General features: G+C 41.2%; 1 protein-coding gene across 7 annotated transcripts in view; it reads left to right on the top strand.

Moving 5' to 3' along the window:
* Positions 1–22,217, top strand: part of FOXP1 (forkhead box P1) — a 793,034-nt gene that overhangs the window by 692,703 nt on the left and 78,114 nt on the right. For 5 of the 7 annotated variants that reach the window (XM_055137065.1, XM_055137069.1, XM_055137068.1 and 2 more), the window contains exons 9-10: positions 1,534–1,687; positions 7,619–7,823. In XM_055137065.1, coding sequence (XP_054993040.1) covers positions 1,534–1,687; positions 7,619–7,823 — 359 coding nt within the window. The remainder of the gene's footprint in view (positions 1–1,533; positions 1,688–7,618; positions 7,824–22,217) is intronic. The other 2 variants (XM_055137067.1, XM_055137064.1) reach the window with 1 other exon arrangement.

The raw sequence follows: 22,217 nt of genomic DNA, 5'->3' as shown, positions 1-22,217 counted from the left end.
ATTTTTGTTGTTAGCAGTATAGAATTTGTTTTTCGGAGTGAAACTCAATTAACTTTCTCAGTGGCATGGTAGTAAGTCTGAAATTGGTTGCTAATAGGAGAATGATGGTCTGTGCTGTAGAATAAACTGCATCGAGGCTGAAGGGAAACCACCATTTTTTTCTTCCTTTGAACTTTGCATGAGAAGGTCTTGATATACATGCCATTTTATGGATGTATCAGATCAAGGTCATGTGTTAGGTTAAGTGGATGCAGTTGTTTGTAAAGTATCATTATTAGAACCTCCGTAAGGGCTGTGTAGTCCTTTAGTTGCAGTTTCCTGACTTTTCTTTTTCTTAATAAAAACAGATATCCTTCTTAAAGTCACTTGTTTTAGGGGTAGGTGGGTGGGGACTCCGGTTTGGGAAGGGTTAATTTTCCTCTCATAATTGTTAGCCATAATGTGGCTAAGACCTCCACCTCGATTTGATTCCTAGCAGATTAAGGATATTAGATAATTTCCTTCTATTTATTGTACTACTGCACTGTATTATCTTTCTATCACTCAGATAATTACTGAGGAAATCTACATTAATTTTTTTGGCTGGGGTAAGGCCCGCTAAACACGGGAATGATGTATTGATGTTTTACACAACAAAAGTTTTCCTCCTGTCATTGTCCAATCAACAGAAAGATATTTATCATATCATAAAGCCCTGTCTCTTCAAGAACAATGCTGCTGGGGACGCAGGACCCACGAGCCCCACTGGCAGACAGAGGGGCCTCTGGAAGCGCAGCTCAGGGAAGGCGCTGGAAGCTGAGGGAATGCCCAAGTATCAAGCACGGAGTCTCAAGCACCCGTAGTCAAATGCGATGTTGTTTGCTAAATTATGAATGTGTGTAATTAAAATCTAGTGGCTGTTTCTATGAAAGATTTACAATGTTATTTCATCATTTGTCATGGCTAATTAACAATATTAGATGAAGTTTTTCTTCTTCAAAGGTCTGATTTTTTCTCATTTATTTATGTCAGAAGTGATAAACAGAGTAGTTAAAGGCTTCTGCTGGTGGAGGAAGGAGGAAGGTAACTTGTTCTTTCACACCTCAGAGGTTCAGGGTTCCAATCCCTCCAGACTGAGGGTGGGAGGGGAGGGCCGCATGCAGTTGTCTGTGGCCTGTGAATAATGAAGAATTTCAGAGTCCAGAAGTTTACCTCTTGACTACACAAACTCAGGGCTTTCAGACCTTCTGGGTGGGAAAGCAGACTTGATTGACGACTTTGTTTCAGCGGGGGCAGGGGACAGATGCAGGACAGCCCGCCTGCCCTCCCTCTCCTCCAGAGGTGACCTGTGCTGTCCCCCAACAAACTCAGGCAGCTGCGCTCCGTGTTTGAGAACGTGTGCGTGTGCGCGCGCGCGCGCGCGCGTGTGTGTGTGTGTGTGTGTGTGTGTGTGTGTGTGTGTGTGTGTGTGTGTGTGTGTGTGTGTGTGTGTGTGTGTGCTCCCCGTCCTTGGGAAGTGGCGGTCTCACTTTTCCCGCTTCCTGGTTCTTTCAGCAGCAGCAGGTGGCTACCCAGCAGTTGGCCTTTCAGCAGCAGCTTCTCCAGATGCAGCAGCTCCAGCAGCAGCACCTCCTGTCTCTGCAGCGCCAGGGCCTGCTGACCATCCAGCCGGGGCAGCCTGCCCTTCCTCTCCAACCCCTCTCCCAAGGTACGTGCAGGGAGAAGCGCCAGGCTGTGTGCAGCCGCGCTGGGGCCGGGCACAGGGAGAGGCTTGGGGCCTCAGCCAGCTCACTGCTAGGGACATCGTTCATCAGCAGCATGTCCAGCCTGAGGGGAAATGCTGCATGAGGCAATGATGACAGGCCTTTCTCCCAGTCGTTGGACTGCCTGAAGATGCCGAAATGAAAACACGAGGGGTCTGAAGGCTCAGCGTTCGCAGAGTGAGCTTGTGGTTGCAGACTAGTAGCGGGAGAGAAAGCTTTGCTGCTTGGACGTATTGTGCATTTTGATCAGATCTTCGTGTATTTTCTGTTTGCTATTTCCCCGAAATTAATTTTCCTAAAGGCTTTTGTTGGTAGTCATTTTTAGTTGTATTTTACATCACATAACGTGTTCTATTTTTAATCTTAGTAATGCTTTTATAAGTGTAAGTTTTTAATATCAAGGAATAAACTCATGTTTATTCTTTCTATAAATGACTAAGATTCATCTCTGTTACAAAAACCAAAGTTGTTTCTTTTTTCAAATTTAGGTTTCTTCTGTTTTCTATTTATCTGAATGTAAACATTGTTTATTTCTTCTTCTTCTTCTTCCTTCTTCCTCTTCCTTCTTTCTCTTCCTCTTCCTCTTCTTCTTCCTCCTTCGTTTTCCTTCTTCCTTCCTCCTCTTTCTCCTTCTTTCTCTTCCTCTTCTTCTTCCTCCTTCGTTTTGCTTCCTCCTCTTTCTCCTCCTCCTCTTCTTCTTCCTTCTTCCTTCTCCCTTCTTCTTCTTCTTTTTAATTTTTTTGGCCACTACTGTCTGTGCTCAGGGTTTACTCCAGGCTCCAAGCATAGAGTCACTCCTGATGATTCTCAGAGGACCTACATGTGGTGTTGGGATTGAGCTGGGGTTGATACATGCAAGACAAGTGTTCTACCCACTGTACCTTCTTTCCAGCCTCTAGCAGTTTGTTTTTGAGTGTTAGTTTTATGCTCATCAGAATAGGGAGTGCTCCAATCTTTTTTCTTCCTCAAAAATTGGAGATCCTTGGGTAGATTTCCTGGATTAAAACTAATTTTTTTAAAACTATCCATTGACTTGTTATTAACATAGGTATTGGGCATCAGAAACAAATGAGTAGTCTAGCTTTATTTTTTACAGACATCTTGATTTAAACAATTCTCAGTGTCTGATGTATAATATGAGATCAAGTGGGTTATTCAGAACCAGTAAGAAGGAAAGGAAGGAAGAAGTACCAGGCTGTGTTCTGAAATACAGTTCCTGGGCCCCCACAGGGCACAGCAGATTCCAGTGTCTCCACCAGACACCCCAGGCCCTGCCCAATCCTTTCAGTTCTGCTGGGATGCAAATTTGTGCCCCAAAGCACCAAGGCTTAGGCCTTTGGTGACTTCAATTCATTTGTTCTCTGAAAAAGGTTGAAAATGTGGAAGGTATTGTTGTTTGTGCAGTAACTTTTGGTTTGTCAAGCCAAACCTGGGAGGCGTTATCTCACATTTGAATCTTCTCTTTAGGGTCTTTCACACCTAATTTCTTCTACTTCCAGGGTTTTTGTATATTTTTTTAATGTGTGGGGTTTTTTTTGGGGGGGTATTTATTTTGGTTTGGGGGCCTCTCCCAGTAATGCTCAGGACTTACTCCTGGCTCTGTGCTCAGTGATCACAGGCTTGGAGGACCATATGGGGTGCTTGGGATTGAATCTGGGTTGGCCCAGTGAAAGGCAAGTACCCTCCCTACCCACTGGACCATTGTTCTGGCCCCAAGTTTTTAATGTTAAGACAAATTTTCTCTAACTTTCTTGTATCTCTCCCCTCCCCTACATACTCCTTTCTGCCATTACTGTTTAACCACTGGATGTCTATTCAGCATCTCACTTGCTATCAAAATGAAAATATGGTTAACAGTGCAGTAGAGGGGGGAGAAAGGACCCATGGACTAATGCATTTTTGTGCTTATGCAGTGTCATAGGGTGCATTAATTACACCTTTGGGTTTATTGCTGAAAACATTGCAGGCTCTTCTGACACACCCACTGGACTCAGGCTTCAACCTCTCTTGTCTTTTCCCACCACTCCTGTACCATTAAGTTTTCTCACTAAGGTTCATTGTTATAGTACATCAGTTAAGCTGTCCAAAAGAGGGCAATTGGGCAGTGACAAGACAAGCTCATGTGTAATGTGAAAGAAATGAATGTGGTGATGCATGAAGTGTAATCTCTTCAGTAACATATCAGAGACACCGGTAGGTAATTCACTAGTCCTGGCATTGATTGATATGCGTAGCAGCCGGCTGCAACTATTAGCCCCTGTACCATTAGGGAGAGGCATATTTAAAATCTAAGGGGTGCCTTTATGTGTGTCCAAGATACACAAAGGTAAATAGAAATATTTCTGGAGTCAGGTTCTTAAGGTGAAATGTCATTGTCATCTTTCCTGGATTCAGGAGGTTGATTTTTGTCTCTGCTGCCCCTTTACCCAAAGTAGCTTGAGGATTCAGTCATGTTGGACTACAACACATTAAAACTGATGTTATTATGAGATTTAAATCAACTTTATGCTTGCTTGAACATGGTCACCTGGGTACGGATGTACAAGGACAAAAAAAGGTTGATCAACTCTGTTTGTCTTGGAGCCAGTGTTACCTGGGGTTGTAAAATTGAGTTCCATGAACAGTAATCTGTCAACTGTCCCCACAACATACATTTTTTAAACCTGTGTCTACATTTTCTTTTATAATGAAGGGACCAGTTGTCCTGGAAAAAAGAAATGTAGCAAAGCACAGGGGTTATGTGTTTGAAGCACTGGTAATGCCCACTTCATGTTATAATCACCAAGGTTCTTTTACATACCTACTCATGACCTTGGCTAAGTTACCTTAAAGATAAAGGCAAACATCAAAGTATAGGGAAAGAGAATACTATTTTAAAGATTTTTATCTTGCAAAGTGCAGAAGTTTTGTTTACTTACTATTTTTTGGTTTCTCAGGTTGTTGTAGGGATTCTCAGTGTTTTATTTACATAATCAGCCTATATGTTTTTCATGCTGGGCACTTTGATCATCACTGCCTCCGCAGTACCAGTAGCTTCATATATAAATAGACTTTCAATATCATTCTGACCTTTGAATTTTTAAAACATCACTTACAGCTAGAAAAGTACTGCTTCATTATATACCTGTTAGTGGGCTTGTTTGACTTGGTTCCACTATTATTCCTAGCTACCATTTTGGAAGAAATGCGCGATTTGTGGAAACATGATATCCATTTTGTCTGATGAGTGACTAGTTTACCTTTTATCTGTCTTAATTCTATCATGAGACCTTGGCTGTCAAATAACAGCTTCCTTTGGTAGATAGTATTCATCGAACTAACAGTTTAACATCACTAACAAGGCGCAGCATTGATGGAGGGGAGCGATTTGACTGCTTCTCTGTAAATCTGATGAGAATGTTCTTAAACGTAATTATCCCATTGAAATTTGACCCAGAAGTATGCATGTTGTCAGTCAATGAGCGGCTATTTTATTTACCTTTTCTCCCTCTGGGTGACGAAACTGATTTGCCAGTTTGTTGGAATAAAAAGGAGGGTAGGGTGAGTTGATATATTCTGTAGGTGCAAAACATTTGTCTTTGTCTTTTCTTTGCTGGATAAAGAGCTTACTTTTAACTGGCCTCAAAGTTCTGCATTTCTTGGAAACAAAGTGTTCGTACACTTGTGAGAACTGTGTTCTTCCGTATTCCCCTTTTCATTCATCTGACCCATAAATCAGTTCAAAAATAGATCGCTTGTATCTTTTATTTCTTTTAAATGTGCTTTTACTCCCTTGAAAATAAAAAATAGGTGTTGACTCGTGTGGTTTCATATCAGCATGCTATCATATCCAGACAAGCCTATATTTCACTGTTGTTTCAAGTGAGTAAACAGGGGGTTGCGGGCCAGCCGTATTCACAAGTAATTGTTGGTGTGCAGACATCAGTGGCAGGTCCGTTAGCTGCAAACACGTCCCGCATGTCACTTCACAAGGTATTTGAAAATAATAGCCCAGATGCAGCAAAACCGGACACGGGATTGTGTAGTGACCTTTCCCTTTGTTTAATTTGCCTCCAAGGTTTAATTTCAGGGGACAAGTAATAATTGAATATGGCTAATAACTAAATGCTCATTTGGGACAAAATTCATCAAAATATAATTGGCATTTGATTTTTATGAAGGAAAAGAAGCCCGTCTTGACTGTTGGAAGATGTGTTCTAAGAATATCTGACCACTTAATGTATCATTTGAAGCCTCCTTTATAATATATATTAATTGCAAAGACTCCAGCATTTGAACATTTTCGTAGAGAACCGTTAGGAGAGACCAACTGTTTTTGTTAATGCTCCTCTCAGAAAGGCGGGGAAGGTTATTGGTCTGCTGTGCAATAATTTACTCCTCTTTGATATGCAAACGATCCACGGTGAATATAAAAAAATCCTATCAGACTCATTTCACAGTTCTTAACCACTCGGATTCTCTGGAGTCCATCGCCTCATTAGACCAGTGCTCTCCAATGCTAGCATAATTAAAATCTTTAACAGTTTAGCAAAGTAAAGATGTTTGGCTGATCACGTTGAGATGATTATCTATCCATTGTATTCTAAATGACAAAAATAAATTAAATTTAGACCTTGGCATTTTTTATTATGTGTTTCAAATGAATCTAATGCACACAGCCTTCTCTTTTAATTCAGTACCTTAGGTTTGGTAAGAAACATGCCTGTTTCAGTTGCTGCTATATAGTCAGAAAATGGCAGGCTTTCTAGGATAGCTGTGTTACAGCTGATTGAAACAATGAACTGCAATCCAGACATCCAGTTCTGAGGTGGAATTGCCTTGTGATATGTGAGGTTTATGATTTCTGCTAGGTGTCCTTTCTAAGGACACTTTTTTTTTTTGTCATTGTTGTTTGTAGCCATTTTGAGATAGAAAAAAAACATTCTATGTTCACTCTGGCCATGTAGGCACTCAAACTTACACTGAAGTAGAATTTGGAAATCCTGAGCCTGCTGCCAGAATAAAGACCGCCAGGCCCACAATAGAGAGAGTGACATACTGACTGTATCTCTTCTGAGGAAACAGAGGTTGACAATCCTGCAGATTCATGTCCGTTTGACCCCTTTATAAAGACAAGAGAACTTTATTGCTCCAAGTTTATTTTACATTTTTATTTTATTCTGCCATGGTTCATTAGCATCGATCTAAGATATGACAGTAATAATAGTGTTACTTGGATAAAAAGTTACAGTTTTTCAGTAGACACATCCATCAATTAAGCATGTGATACTAGAAACCAAAATTAATGAGGAAGATAGGTGTGTTAATGAAATAATCATAGTATAATCAATTTGACTGTTAAAAGTTGAAAAGCATTTCAGGGAGACGATATGAATTCATAATTTATGTCTAAAAGTGATTAATAAAACTATATTTAATAACAAAGCTATTTGTCATCATTTAAGACTTAAGCACAAAAATTATTCATTTTGTGGTTCATGTTGTCATAATAGTACAGTTGAACAGATTTATTTTGAGCCCTTCTTTGTGTCAAAAAATACGGTAATAGCAATGTCCTTTTTCTGGAAAAAAAAAAAAATCTGGAAACAGCAGTTTGGATGGAGGCATCCTGCCTGCAGAGCTGTCCTGAGTCCTTTACAGGCTCTCTTATGCACGAGGAGAGAACTTCAGCTTGGTTGCTCAGTGGGAGGGACACGGTTGTTACTACAGTATTTGCCTTAGTCAGGAGGGAGGGGAAAAAAAACCTACACCAAAAAAAAAAAAAAGAGGGGGGCGCTAACACTAGGCTTTGTTTACTGACTCTTTGATTTAATTACTGTTTGAAGAGGACGGAATTAGCTGTTAATTGATTTAATTATCCAATTTGTTTGTTTCAGGCATGATTCCAACAGAACTGCAGCAGCTCTGGAAAGAAGTGACAAGCGCCCATAGTGCAGAAGAGACCACAGGCAACAATCACAGCAGTTTGGATCTGACCACGACATGTGTCTCGTCCTCTGCGCCTTCCAAGTCCTCCTTAATAATGAACCCGCATGCCTCTACCAATGGACAGCTCTCAGTCCACACTCCCAAAAGGGAAAGGTAGGAACGAGCCACTGAAATGTGTCCAGGGCTGTCTTTATCCTGGGAGGGATGCGGGAACTTTCCCTCACCTCGTCTCCTGGCTTCCTGATTGCATCCACGCGACTTGGGTGTGCATGTTGAAGGCAGTCACGAATGGATTCAGTAAAGGTTAGGTGTGAAGCGTCAGAGCATTGGCACCCTTTTTCAGTGTGCAGTTAGTACTGAGGGAGCTCTAGTCTAGGAATCCAGGTAGCATCTTTTAGTTTCTCCTTGAATGAGCTGGAGTTCAGCGTTTCCAGGCCTTTCTGCCAAGTGCACACTCCATACAGGCTCATTTCTTTGGCTTTAAATGCCTGCTCGGTAATCGGTGTCTGCAAGAAGAAATTCTGAATTGCAGTCAGACAGAAGGATGCTGTACCACCCCTGCCACCCCTGAAGATGGGACAGCCATCTTATTTCATGTGTCCACACAGCACATGACTGTTTTCATAGTTAGCGCTCTATAAAGGCTTCAGGGATAGAGGGAGGTGGTAGGACTGTACATTAACACATGCAAAGATACACCACACTTTTTCATGTTATGGGATATACCGTTGCATCGTCTCAGTCCTTATATTCCTATTTGTGAGGCCAGGAGTGGCTCACAGGCCAGAGCTTACGCTTTGCCTGTGTTTGATCTCCCACCAGCCACATGGTCTGCACCTCAGCAACAAGCTGGGTGTGGTTCAGACATAAACAAACAAGAAACTATTCTGTTTCTCTTTGGAAGTTAATACCTTACATTTTTAAATTACCCTGGGCTTCACTTGGATGTTGGTTGAAATTGAGGCTGTCTTACAGCCTCAGATGCTTCATATCAGATATCCCTCTAAGAGAATGAAGCTATTAATTCATGTGCACATGTCTTAGTATCCAGAAGTCCTAATAATACTGTTGAATTGTTTTTCAAAACTGGAATCTAAAAATATCCTGCCCCTAAATATAAATGTACCTACAACTGAAACTATTTTTTAAAGTTTACCATTTTAAAATTATTCCCTATGTTTTCTCTGCAGAGCTTTCCCATCTAGAAGAAAGGAAAATTTAAATAGGTGATAGTAAATGTAATTTTAATTAGGAAAAACAAATCCCTTATTTTTTAAAAATAAAGTAACTCAGCAAAAGCTTTGAAAATTATATTTTTTACTTAACAGTTAAATTCAGTGTATTTCTTGAAATATTAGCATTAAGAAGCCCACTATTTAAAATTTAATATATGTCCTTATACCAGCAGTGTTTTTTTTAATACACTTAGAGATTAGTCATCACAAGATACCTGAGTGTATGTGTGTATATGTGTGTGTAATGCTCAAGCATAAAAACCATAAGAGGCTCCGTGGGAGAATTAAATGCTTTAATGAAAGTTTGCAGCCATCCTTTTAAAATCCGTTTGAAAATTTTTTGGAAGATATAGAAGACTGAAAGATTCCTAAACTGTATGTTTTAATAGAGTTTGAAGCAGGGCGTGATGGACAGTAAGAATCTGTTAGGAGCCATTGGACCAAATGTGGCAGCTGTTGTTTCCAGTGAGGATAGATTTATATGTCTAAGAGCCAATATTGAGCTTTGCTTTATACTATCTTGTAATGTCTTTGTAATTAAAAAACAAACAACTAAACCCTCATTTGCAGGAAAAGGTTCTGGGCTTGACTTTGCTGTAGTTGCTTTTGGTACCCTAAAGTTCTTGCTGGCTCTCACTGCAGAGTGATTGAATTGAATCTTTATCCATAGGCAGAGCAGGAGGCCATACACTAAAAATGCCAACTGGTGCACTTAAGACGTTTGTTGCAATCTTTTCGGCTGTTTCGGGTCCTATCAGAAAACTCTGTGACACAGAAAACTCTTCTTGTCTACACAAGAAGATGAAATGGCACTGTGCTCAGTTTCATCCTAAAAGGTTCTATATCTGTAGTCAGATGATAGGTAATAGTGAGACAAGCTGTAGAAGAATAGCCCTTTTCTTGTCTTTAGTTGAATTTGAAAATAAATGGATCTAAGAGACTGTTTAATTCCAGGAGTATAAGCTTGTTTGATTTTAAAAAGAAAAAATAGTCTTTATTTGCCTGCACACAAGTTGAACATAATCTTCGTTATACTGCCTGCCAAAATTAGATCATGGATCAGAAAAGAATTCAGATTCCACTGGGTCTTACTCTGGATATAAAAACAGGTTAAATTTTCCAACTGTATATGCAAAGAAAAAACAACTATGAAATTATATACCACTACTTAATCTCTTGAAACTCTCAGTTTATATTATTTGGTTTCTTAGATATGACTTAATTAAAAGAAATTTCTAGGCAGTATTTTTTAATTGAATGATAAATAAATGTCTTAGGTAATTAGATAATTCCAAAGTTAGACACTTCCAAAATTGAGTTTTCAAAATTCCATGATAAGATAGATTTGTACCTGTATCGGTACTTTTACTGAGCATTATGTGGTTTTGCATTATTTTTTTGTCTATGCTTTATGCTTTAAAATCACAAATGTGATAGCCTATTTAAATTGTGGGCATTTTTTTTTTTTTTTAAAGAACAAGAAAACTGCTATCACTGAAAAATGTTCTCACTTGCACACTGAGTTATGGTTTGTCTCAGGAATCCCTTGGAGAAGCTTCATCCCTAACCCACCAAATGCGTTTGTGAAATCTGGATCTTTCTAGCTTCTCCCTTGGTTTCAGCACAGTGTTCCTTGCACTTTTCCATGGTGCTCATCTGACCTGGAAGAGACTGGCCCACTTTAAGTTGTTCTCTGAGGCTAACAGTGCAAGACTCTCTGTAATAAGGATTCGGGAATGCCATCTACGAAAAATTGTCAGAAAAAGGCCCAGGGCTTTTATTTGTTTTAAGACAAGATGTCAGTAATCTCAGCTGGCCTGCATGCTCGCTGGCTGCTTGCAGAACTCTCCCCCACTTGTGCTCGCCCCCATGCATTTTGTGGGCTCTCTGAGCAGCCGCTGCAGCAGCAGCTCTGGGGTTTGGTGAGCTGCAATCTGTTAAGGAGATAAATAATGTGCTTGGCACGACACTCCTACTCTCCTCTTTAATTTGTCTTACACAAGGAAAATTATAATTAAATCATTCAGGGTAAACCCTTGAGTGCAGAGAAGGGAAAAAACACACTTTGGTAAAGATTGCCAATAGAAAGCCACTTCCCTGTTGCGCAGGGCAGAGACATTTATCAATATTCAGCACTGTTACGGAGGAGCAGCCCATGTGATTTGTGCGGTGGATGCCAGCGCGCAGATCAAGGCTTGTTACGATCCTGTTCCGGTGAAATCATGGACTTTGAGCATCATTAGAATTCAGTACTGGTTCTGTGCTTCGTGATTTGATTTTCTTCTGACAGTTTAATAACATTTATTGTGCTGATTATATACAAATTCATCGGTGCAATAGATGGGTTTGTTTGTCAGTGCCTCAAAGAAGTGTGGTGGGATGAAGTTCAGTGGGCAAAAGTACCAGAGGGAGGTATGAGGGGAGCGGGCACTTGCATGCTTCTTACTGTCATTTTATTACAAGGTGCCTGGGAGTCATGACATCTTAGGTAAACAGATAAATCTTTAACTGGGGTACCTGTAAACATGAATGCATTATCTTATTTCCTTACCTTGCAGGAGCAGCTCCCTTTAGGAAATTCCATGTTTTGGTGTGGGTAAACAAAATCAACGAAATGCAAATGAAACATTTATTAAAATGCTAAATTTAGTAAAGCCCTTTGAGCTTCCTGGATCAAAGCAGCTATGTAAATACAAATAGCAATTACTACTTAAGTAATTGCCTGACTTAAAATTCTAAATATCACATTATATTATGGTGCACCAGGGAAAGAAAAGGAACTCACATTTAATCAGTTCCTTTTTTATGCTAAGAACCGGCTAACCTCCCTCTTGTCTTTGGAGTGATATCTCACTTTACCCACATGACCATTGCAGTGCAGTAGACACCATTATACCCGTTTTGCAGATGAGGAAATTGAGACATAGAGATAAAATAACTGGCCTAGGGTCACAGAACTGGTTAGTACTGTATGCAAGATTCAAATTTAAGGATTCTTTTCAGTTTATGAAACAGCTGTTTTCCCCTGTTAGAACATTCCTAAATTGAAAGCTTCTATAGAAGTGCATACTTAATTATAATAGCTTAAATCAGTGTTCCTTTATGAAATTTTAAATTGAAATTCATTTCAGCAAATGTTTATTGACTTAACCTACAGGGTACAAATCAGCACATTTAAAGGGAAAATACCAGAATATTCTCTTTTAAGATAGACACAAATAATTATTAGGCATTTCAGAAGAGTGGGTAAGATTTGCAAAATGTAAATCATGTCATGGACTGGAACTGCACATAAGGAATGAAAATGAAACCCACGCAGGGTTTGTACATAGGCAAATGTAAAACAAGTTGCTCCCTCCTTAAAAGTACCCTCACTAAATGCTTGGCCTAGATTGAATCCATGCGAAGTCCCCTCATCCTCACCCCTGCCCCACAAGACATGACCATGGTGGTCCCGAGCAGTATTGGATATACACCCTGTTCCCTCAAAAACTAGTATCTTCACTTTCCTTCCTGACTTATCAGTCTTAGTATTTTCTGATTGAGCACATCGTACGGTCTGTCTCCTGTGTCAGCTATATGCTGTAGTTCATCTTAGAAATATTCCTAGGTCGTTCTTTATTTTTTGTTGTTAATTACCCCATTGTTTTGTTTTCAGCTCAGTCACCATGACTACTCATGGTGTTTCATAATTTGCATACTGCAGATTCATGGGTCTTCTGAATCTTTGTTCCAGAACTGTTAAATGCAGTTGATGGAAGATGCTTCTTCATAAAATCTGGAGAAGTTTAGGGTTGTGAGCCTTTTTTTGAGCCTAGGACATTGTTCTCAGATTCAGGGACCCACCTTGGGTATCTTTCACTCTGAGATCTGACCTGCCTCTCTCTCTCAGTGTCCCATCCTTCACTGTCATTCTCATTCACTGACCCAATATTCCGAGTGATTGTGTTTCCTGCACTCCCCAGTAGGCAGCTACCTTGGCTTGTACACTCTCCATTTCCCTGGATGTGCAGTTTCTGGTTTTGTTTTGTGGCCCTTTGAACATACTGCCATGCATTTGACTATATAATAAAACCATTTGTGTTTACTGATCCTGCTGTTTTCAAAAGGTATTGTGAGACACAGACACATGTGGTGTCTTAGACTTTTTCTCCTCTTTTTAAAGACTAATTCTGTATTGATAAATACCAGTGTGATTTCTGGATTTGCTTGCTAAGATTCTAGAAGCTTGGTTGCAAAACCATTCCAGTTACACAAGTCTTTAATCTTTTTGTGGTCATATTAGGACCAGTTGAGCTAAAGATTTAAGTAGTAGACTTCAGGACCCATTACTCCGAATAGCTCTGCTTGGTCCCAGCTTCTTTATATTGTAGTTTTGAAAGTAAAACTGTCCTTTGCCGTTTTTTTGCCTGAAGTACTTCAGCAAATCCTGGTTTATTTTGTTCCCATTAGAACATTTCAGAGAACCTGCAGTCAAATTGTCCCAAATTGTCTTCAGAATTGTTACTGCTGTATCCTGCCAAGAAGTATTAGGGAGGCTGATATGTAGCAGAAGTCAGCAAGTTTCGGCCTCCTAGTCACACCTGCTTCTTGGCTCATTTTGTAAATAAAGTTTTATTGGAACGCAGCAATAGTCATTCATTGCCACATTGTCTGTGATTGCTTGTTTTCACACCACAGTGCCCCACAAGATCAATTGCTCAGAAAACTGAACTCCAATGTCAAAAATGAAACTATCTTTCCATGTACGGAAAAAATTTGCCAGCTCCTTCCCTAATCATCAGATTAGTGTTTTTAAATTTTCCTGATAGTATTCATAGATACCTTGTCAAAATGTGTATTTACGTAGGCCTCTCCCTTGAAGAATTGGATTCCTTTGGTCTGAGATGGGATGTGAGGATTTGTATTTTCATAGAGACCTGTGATTTCTGCTGCCCTAAGGCTGCGCAGTGGCCACCATGGCATGACTTGGGAACTTGTAAGAAATACAGAGCTTTAGGTCCGGCCTGGGATCTGCATTTTAGGCTGCATTTTCATCAGATTGCACAGGCTGAGGCTTGCACATTCCGATTTGAGAAGCAGTACAAATAGGATGTTCCTTTCACCTGGGCTTTGGCATTGTTGAAAAAACAGAGTGCTCTGCCCTCAGATTTGGTTAACATCCCAGATATATTCAGGCCACAAAATAGTGGCTTAGTGTTTGGCGCCTTCTTGCTTTGGAGAACTGAGAACTGTTATTTTTGTGCTTTGAACCAGTTGCTTCTGTGTCTTAAGGAGGAGGAAGGGTCTTCTCTGTGTCCTGTGGCATGGGCTATTATCTGCCACCTGTCACTCACAGATGTCAAGAGGATAGAGGAGAAAAATCTTTAAAATTTCGGCATGCCGCAAGAATAGGTTTATGAATTTCCTTAACTGTTCGCTTTGTGGGGGTGATTAACAGAAAAAAAAAACTCGGCCATTATTCTCTAACAGCTGTTATGTCTTATCTCAATAAAGTGCCTTTTACCATAACACAGCATCATTAGACTCTATAAATCTTTTTTCTATTTATTGTGTTTAAATGATAAACGCTTTCCAATAAAATGACATCACTGGTTTGGAGAGTCATATATGGTTTTATAAGTTTTTCGTAATTTTTTTTTCTTAGGATGTTGCATGATATGAATCTTAACCATGCGCTTATTCATGTCAAACATACCAGATTCCCTCTTCCCCCCAAAAAAAATCCTGTCTCAACTGGCAGTTTCTCTTGTCATTATAGTGAGGGGTCTTCTCTCCTCCCATCCCTTCGTAGATAGCTAGCCACTTTACAGGTTTTCACATTGGGGCCACCTATGCATTAACTGCTTATTCTCCACCAAGTTTATTCTGTACCATCGATGTAACAAAAAGTATATGGGAGAAGATCAGAGAGGACCACTATGTTGGGAACTCTGATGGCATTGTTCAACTTGGTTCCTTTTTGGGGTTTTGCTTTTTTATCTGTAAAAGAGTCTCGTTGAAATGCACAGTTTGCCACTTGGATTAATGAGTAGAGAGTTGTCTTTGGCAGATACGGGATTCATCTGTATCTGGAGAGTGGGAAGGGAAGCCAAGGGTCCACAGAGGACCATGTGGCTTGGAACGCTCCTCGTGTTATTCTGCTCTCATTTAAATGACAGCTCAGGGTCTCACGTTCCGAAGTCAGTGATGGGGCCAAATGAGGGCTCCTATGCACGAGACTTAAATGGAAGTTCTGTTGTTCTTTTTCAAGACTTACAAAGATATTTTTCTGCTCTGGTGTTTCCCCGTAGCCTGGCTCCAGGAGCGGCTTCGCTGCTGACTGGCTCACTTGGGTAATGTAAATGAGTGTGTTACATATGTACAGCAGGCCTCAAGTTCTTTATTCCACACTCCCCCCTTTTGTAATAAGTCAGGGCCTAAGTATATTATAAAGTATATTCTACTCATTAAAACAATAGTACAAGCTCACAAAGGGAAATTGTTAATATGTGTTCCAGCTTGTCATTTCTGCCTGTGTGAATAAAGAAGATAACCGTTCCTTTGGGAAACTATTTCGGGAATTGAGCAACAGATATGCTAGCCAGAGAATTCTCTCAACTGTAATTTTCCTTTTTGTGTGTACTCAAAAATAACATCCTGATGGGCTCCTTAGTGCCTCTGCACATGCACAGCACAATTGCCACAGCCCAGGTGGCATTAATATGGGACAATCCCCTGGGCACATGTTGCCCAGAGTTGTACAGCTTGTTCAGTGTCTTCGTCCATATGGCAATATCTGTCCCATTCAGAGGAAGGCACTGGGGCTGTGCCTGGTGGGTTCTGTGGTCAATGTAGTGTGAAGAAAAGGCTTTTCCTCACAGCAGCGACGATGGCAGAGTTTGCTTTGTGGAGGATCTGCCTTACAGTGTGCGTACACACCACACACACACTCCACGGAGGAACTGAGAGCAGGCTTGCCAGTCCCTGCTCCTCTGCTGTTATTGGGTTAGCATTTGGAGGCACATGGTTAACTCAGGCAGGTGCCCGAGACAAGCTTCATTTATAGACAGTCAGTTTAAACACACACACACACACACACACACACACACACACACACACACCCCTACACACCTTTCTGGGTGGTTGTTGAGGGATTAACTCAATTTAAGGCCTACATGTCTCTACTAGAATTCTTCTATAAACTTTGTGGTTTTCTTGTTTTCCACCCCTCTCCATTATTTTATTTTATTTTTTTCATTTTAGTGTAAACTTTGAATTATTGGGTCCTGTTTTTGCTGGGGGAGTTCTGTTTGTTTTTTCTTTCTGTGTTTTTGGTTTTTTAGCTTTAAAGTGAGAAATGGAAGAGAATAGGAAATGATCAGTCTAAGAAATCTGAAAGGAAAACCTTCTCTGAGAATAAAACCTTTAAGTTTGAAGGGAGAATTGAGACAACAGAAATTTCCCCCAGTGAATAAGGTAGAAAGTAGGGATATTTTAAAAGGCACTGTGGAAAATTTACCAGAAGGCAAAAGCCTCTCAGTTTATATACCCAAATGTTGTTCTGCTTTTGTGTAACTATTTGTGTCCGTGTTTGGTAAACAAACAGACCCCATAGCAACTGTTGCTGCTGATATTTATACTACCTGTAAGACTTCCCTAAACAAATTGACACACATTTATGACCTTTAAATTTCATTCCTTTTATAGCCTTCAAGGAAATCAGTCTAATGGCAAGTTGATCTCTTTCTTTCCTTTAAAAAAAAATACTTTGAGGTATATCTTTAAAGGAACTGTTCTGTGTGTGTATTTTACATCTTGGCTGTGAATGTTGAAAGAGTTTAAAGGTGTATTATAGCAAAAGGAAAAAGAAACCTAAAGTGTTTGTGTAAATGATGTGGTATTTGCTTTCAGGAGAGGCCATATTAGTCATCCAGTGGAATTTCAAGTTACACATCCGAAAGACTAACACTCCTCTGTATTACTACTATAGACCTAAGCATTGAACAGGTATCTATGGTGATTTCTCTCCTTCTTTACATCTGAAATATTGATGGAAGCATTCTGGTATATATGAGCCCCTATATTCAAGTTACATGTTTCCATATGAGTCATATTTATGACAAGAACAAGATGTCTCATGTTAAAGATCAGTGTGAGAAATAAATGGCAGTTTACTTTAATTAGAATAAAAAATTGACACCAAGAGCTGGAATAATCCAGTGGTGTTTGAATAAATTTGAGAATTGTACAGACAGAAATAAAATTAAACTTAGCACATATAAATGGGTAGTTGTCCAGAGTTTAACAAAAATGTGCTCTGAAGCTGGATAGAACTCAAGCAAGACAGCACAAATAGGTAGGCATTTGTTCAACAAAGCTTACTAAGTTCTAACCACACACCAAATACTCTCTGCTCTCAGGATAGAGCCACGAGCTTGACAAAAGTTTGTCCTTACAGAACTGACCTTATGGTAGAAAGAAACAGAACACGTAGTTGTATAGGGGGAAAAGACTCAAGTTCTGAACAAAAGAAAGCAATGGAGGAGAAAAGTAAGGCTAAGATTACCATTTGGGCAAATTGGGGCTGAATGTAGTCTTAGAGTGATCCTCGATCAAGCATGGAGAACCAAGAGAAGAGGCCTCCCAGCTGAGAGCATAGCAAAAGCAAAGGCCCTGAGGCAGGGCAAGAGAAAAATGTTTTGCTGGCTCACAGCCCACGCCTTGTTGAGTATGGAGTTGATGCATTGTCTAGTAGTTACAAGTACTAAAGCCAAGTTCCTGCATTGCAATACAAGCTTCCCACTTATGTTTCAGAATCTTGGCCTCCTTGTTTTTCATCTGTAAAATGGGTATGAGACCACCTTACCCCATTAACTGTGAGGCTTAAATGAATTAATACATGGTTTAGTTTCTGGCACCTGGTAGTTGGTCAATCACTATTACTGATTATTGTTGACTACATTATGGTCAGTTGTTCATTCAAACCACATTTGTTTTTTATTTTTCTTTGGGGCCATATCCAGTGGTGCTCAGGTATTATTTCCAGAAGGGCTCCAATGACCACGCAGGATGCCAGGGATGCAACCCAGGTCCACTGTGGACACGGCAAGCACCCTACCCAACTTTCTCCCCCTACCAGCTCCACAGTTCTTAAGCATTTGTTTATAGTAACTATAGTTTTAGGAAATGAAAAGATGACTACACCATACATTCCCTCAAGGAATTCACAGTCTAGAGGAAAACCAGGCAACACACTCATAACACTTATAAATGCAGTGGTGGAGGTATATCCAAGATATGGTAAAGGGAAACTTGTTAAAAATATAAAGGGCCGTATTTCTGTGTCTGTCCTTCTGATGCGGTGAGCTCCATGTCAAAAAATGCTTTTTTCATTCTTACTTTTTGGGTTTCACCTGGCATTGCTCAGGGGTTACTCCTGGTTCTGCACTCAGAAATCAGTCCTGGCGGTGCAGAGGGAACCATATGGGATGTGGAGGCTCAAACCCGGGTGGGCCGCATGCAAAGCAAACACCCTACCCACTGTGTTATCGCTCCAGTCCTCAGCCCCTGCTTCTAGATTGCTGCACACTGGTCATCTGCACACAGCCAGCCTGTGAGCAGCCAGTGCCTGTTGTCATTGCTGAAACTAGATGAGAAGTTTAGACGGGGTTGAACTAATGAGACAGTAAAGATCAAGAGCCCCATTTACAGGAAGTAGTTAAGTATATGCTCCCCTGTAACCCTAAGTCTTATGGTAGCTACCCTGTCTGTCGCCATAGATGCTGCAAACAAGAGACTGAAGGTAGGATCCTGTAAAGAGTGTTTCTTTTTCTCTAACTTGCATCCGAATCACCTTGGTGGCCTGCTGAACTTCAGCCTGCTCAGTCTCCTCGTCTATAACGCAGTGACCGGGGCTGGAGGAAAGAACTGGTGTCTTTAACAAGTTTCTCAGCGATTTACTTTTTTGTATCTTAATATGTATTGAATCACCATGAGTTACAAAGCTTCAGGACAATGTTCTAGCACCAGTCTCTTCACCAGTGCCCTCTTCCCTCCACCGGTGTCCTGCATTTCCTTCCTGCCCCCCCCCCACACACACGCACCTCCTCTGTGGCAGACACTTTTCTCTTTGCCTTTTAGGCACTTTAGTTTGCAATACTTGACTGAGATTTACTTTGAGAAACACAGCTGTATAAAATCCATCTTCTGACTTGCCTTGTGGTATTTTTCTCTTCAGTTTTTTAAAGTAGCAGAGGACTGATCTGAATTATTTGTTCTGTGCCTCCCCACTCCCCCCCCCCTTTTTTAAATTTTTTGCTGGGCCACACCCAGCTGTGCTCAGAGCTTATTCCCAGTTCTTTGCTCCAGGATCACTTCTGGGCCTGCTTCTGGGATACCATTTGCTGTGTTGGGGAATAAATCTAGATCAGTTTCATGCAAGGCAAGTGTCTTACCCGCCGGACTCTCTTTAGCCCCTAAGCTTCTTAAGGCCTTTTTTCCAAAGAGAAAAATCTCTGAGATTCTGCCACAGTACAAAGTATTTCATGGGATAGAATTTCTTTTGAACATTTTCAGTATTGATTGGCCTCTAAATTTGCAAGTGCTTTGGTTTTATCTTTCTTAGGCTGGAGCAGTAGCACAGCGGGTAGGGTGTTTGCCTTGCACGCGGCTGACCCCGGTTCAATTTCTCCCTCCCTCTCAGAGAGCCCAGCAAGCTACCGAGAGTATCCCGCCCACACAGCAGAGCCTGGCAAGCTATCCGTGGCGTGTTCAATATGCCCAAAATAGTTACAAGAAGTCTCACAGTGGAGACGTTACTGATGCCTGCTTGAGTAAATCTATGAACAAAGGGGATGACAGTGCTATGGTGCTACTTTTTTTAAATGTCCCCCAACTGCTTTTTTGTGTCATAGGCCTCTGCCTACTCATTCTTCTCTTTGCAACCCATGAGCATCTCCAAATACACTAAGGCCCAGCTCAAATATTACAGTACTTTGTGTTCCAGCCATGCAGTCAGTTCTCTCTTCCCCAACTGTATGAGGAGGTTAGACAGCTCTTTCCAACAGGATGAGAGCTTACTTTGATACAGTGCTGTGACATCCAGATATATGTGATTATTCACCCCATCAGGATAAAATATTTTCAGTATGCCTAGTCTTACTAAGTTGCACTTTAAGCAGTTCCCTGGTCCGGTTTAATTAATACATGCATTTTTAAAATCCTACTAAAGTGTGAGAACTAAGTACACTTATGCCCTTACATATATGCGTATAGAATTTCTGATATATTCACAGATGCATATGACAGTTTCACTGTCTTCTTACCCTTGCTCCTGAATTCCACTGTAGAGACTCAGATCCAGAAATTCAGATAATAGCTATCGCAAAGTAAGTTGTGTAATTAAAATGGGGGGAGAGAATTTTATGAACTTTATTGATGCATCTCAAATATACAGATAAATATAAGTAGTTCCATAAAGGGAGGAGTCGCTCTGAGGGAACAGATGCAAGTGCCTTGTGGTTTTGAAGCAGTTGGTGCCTTTAACTTACTTGTCTCTTCAGCCCCTGCCTTCTCATCTGACCCTTGTGTAATGCCAGTCAGATTGGCACTTACAGCCTCCCTGCAACTGAGGTCTGTGGACAAAAATAAGACAAACATCCATGGACTGGACTGTTGAGGCTTTCAGATTGCCCGGGCAGCTCTGAGCGCACACACAGGCTGGCCATGTGTTTGATGCAGTATGCTCCCCTGCCATCATTCCCAACACATGAGTTATTATTTAAGTTGCCAGAGACATTAAGAATAACTAGTTAAGCACATTAAAATTCAGAGGGCCCATTAAGAACAGAGACTGAGATATTTCATATAGCCAATCAGCAGGAACCCTTCAAATAAAAGAATAAGAAGACCAGCATAGTTTCCTATTCTATTGTGCCCCTGTTGCCTTTTCCTTCTAGAAAATCCTAAACTATTTTATTCTGTTTTCTCCAGGGTACATGTTTGCTGACCATTTCTATTCTTTTCTTTCCTGGATGCATTTCTGTTGCCTGTTTACCCGTTTACACTCTAAGACCTCAGCTGTTTTTACGCTGAGGCTATCCTGACCTTGGGGCTTTAGCTGGGGAGTGATATCCCACCGACTGTCATGTTTCAGTTACGTGAAACCCGGTTCTAGAGTGCAGTTGTGCTGACTTCTGGAAAGGACTAGGGTCAGGAGAATAAATAAGGAATGCTGCAACTTCATTTCTACACTCTGAATTTTTCTGGAGATTGTGGGTTCCTCTAATGTACAGACATGGTTCCACATAGACCTTGTGACTCACCGATGCAAACAGCCTGGCATCGACATAATGAGAAACGCCTGCCTAATGGTGTTAATAATTTTTGGATTAGTGGTCCCTGTGTCTGTATTGACACAGTTGCTCACAGCCACTCTTTGGAAAGCATTCTGTTTTCGTAATGAGATCCAGTGCGAAGGCTGCCCGTGTTTAACTCTCACTTACAAACTCAGGGATAGCCCTCGGTGGTGTCAGAAACAAAAGCCGAACCTCTGCCTCTACTTGTTCTTTTCCTGTATTTACTCCTTCACTCATCGCCGAGCAAACCCTGGCGTTCTGCCTTTGTTCTCCCTGTCCTGTGTTTGTGGTTGACTGCTGCGAGCACACCAGCCTGCCCCAGATACGCTGGCTCTCTCTGCAACCTCGTCCTGCCGTGCCACTTGGCTTCTGGCATCTGGAAACCTGTGCGATGCATTCCACCCTGTGCAGCTGAGAAGGAAGATGGGGCAGATGGGTGAAGAAGGTCACTGCTGAACGTGTCACCTATCATGACATTCCATCTCATCCTCTCCCCATTTCTAAAGCTGCCGTTCACTGGTCGGTCACATCTGCATCCTCCATGTGGGACGCTGCAGGATCCTTCAGGAGCACTGGACACACTGCTGCTATGCTGTGTGGCTTTGTGCCATCACTCTGGGACGATGCTGAGGGGCTTCCTAAATGGCAAATGCAAGTTGGAATGTGTCTTCAGCTTGGGAAGTTACTCCAGCCACTGGGCCTTTTGGAAGGACGTTACTTCATGAGTTTCTGATTTCTCAGATTTTTATCATTTGACTCTATTCCCCCTGGGCTGGAGCGATAGCACAGCAGGTAGGGTGTTTGCCTTGCACATGGTCGACCCGGGTTCAATTCCTCCACCCCTCTTGGAGAGCCCAGCAAGCTACTGAGACTATCCCGCCCGCACGGCAGAGCCTGGCAAGCTATCCGTGGCGTATTCGATATGCTAAAAACAGTAACAAGTCTCACAATGGAGACATTTCTGGTGCCTGCTC

Source organism: Sorex araneus, chromosome 4 (genome assembly GCF_027595985.1).
Source record: "Sorex araneus isolate mSorAra2 chromosome 4, mSorAra2.pri, whole genome shotgun sequence".
NCBI classification, from domain to species: Eukaryota; Metazoa; Chordata; class Mammalia; order Eulipotyphla; family Soricidae; genus Sorex; species Sorex araneus.
The sequence above is the reverse complement of the archived record's forward strand: the minus strand, read 5'-3'. Positions and strand labels throughout refer to the sequence as shown.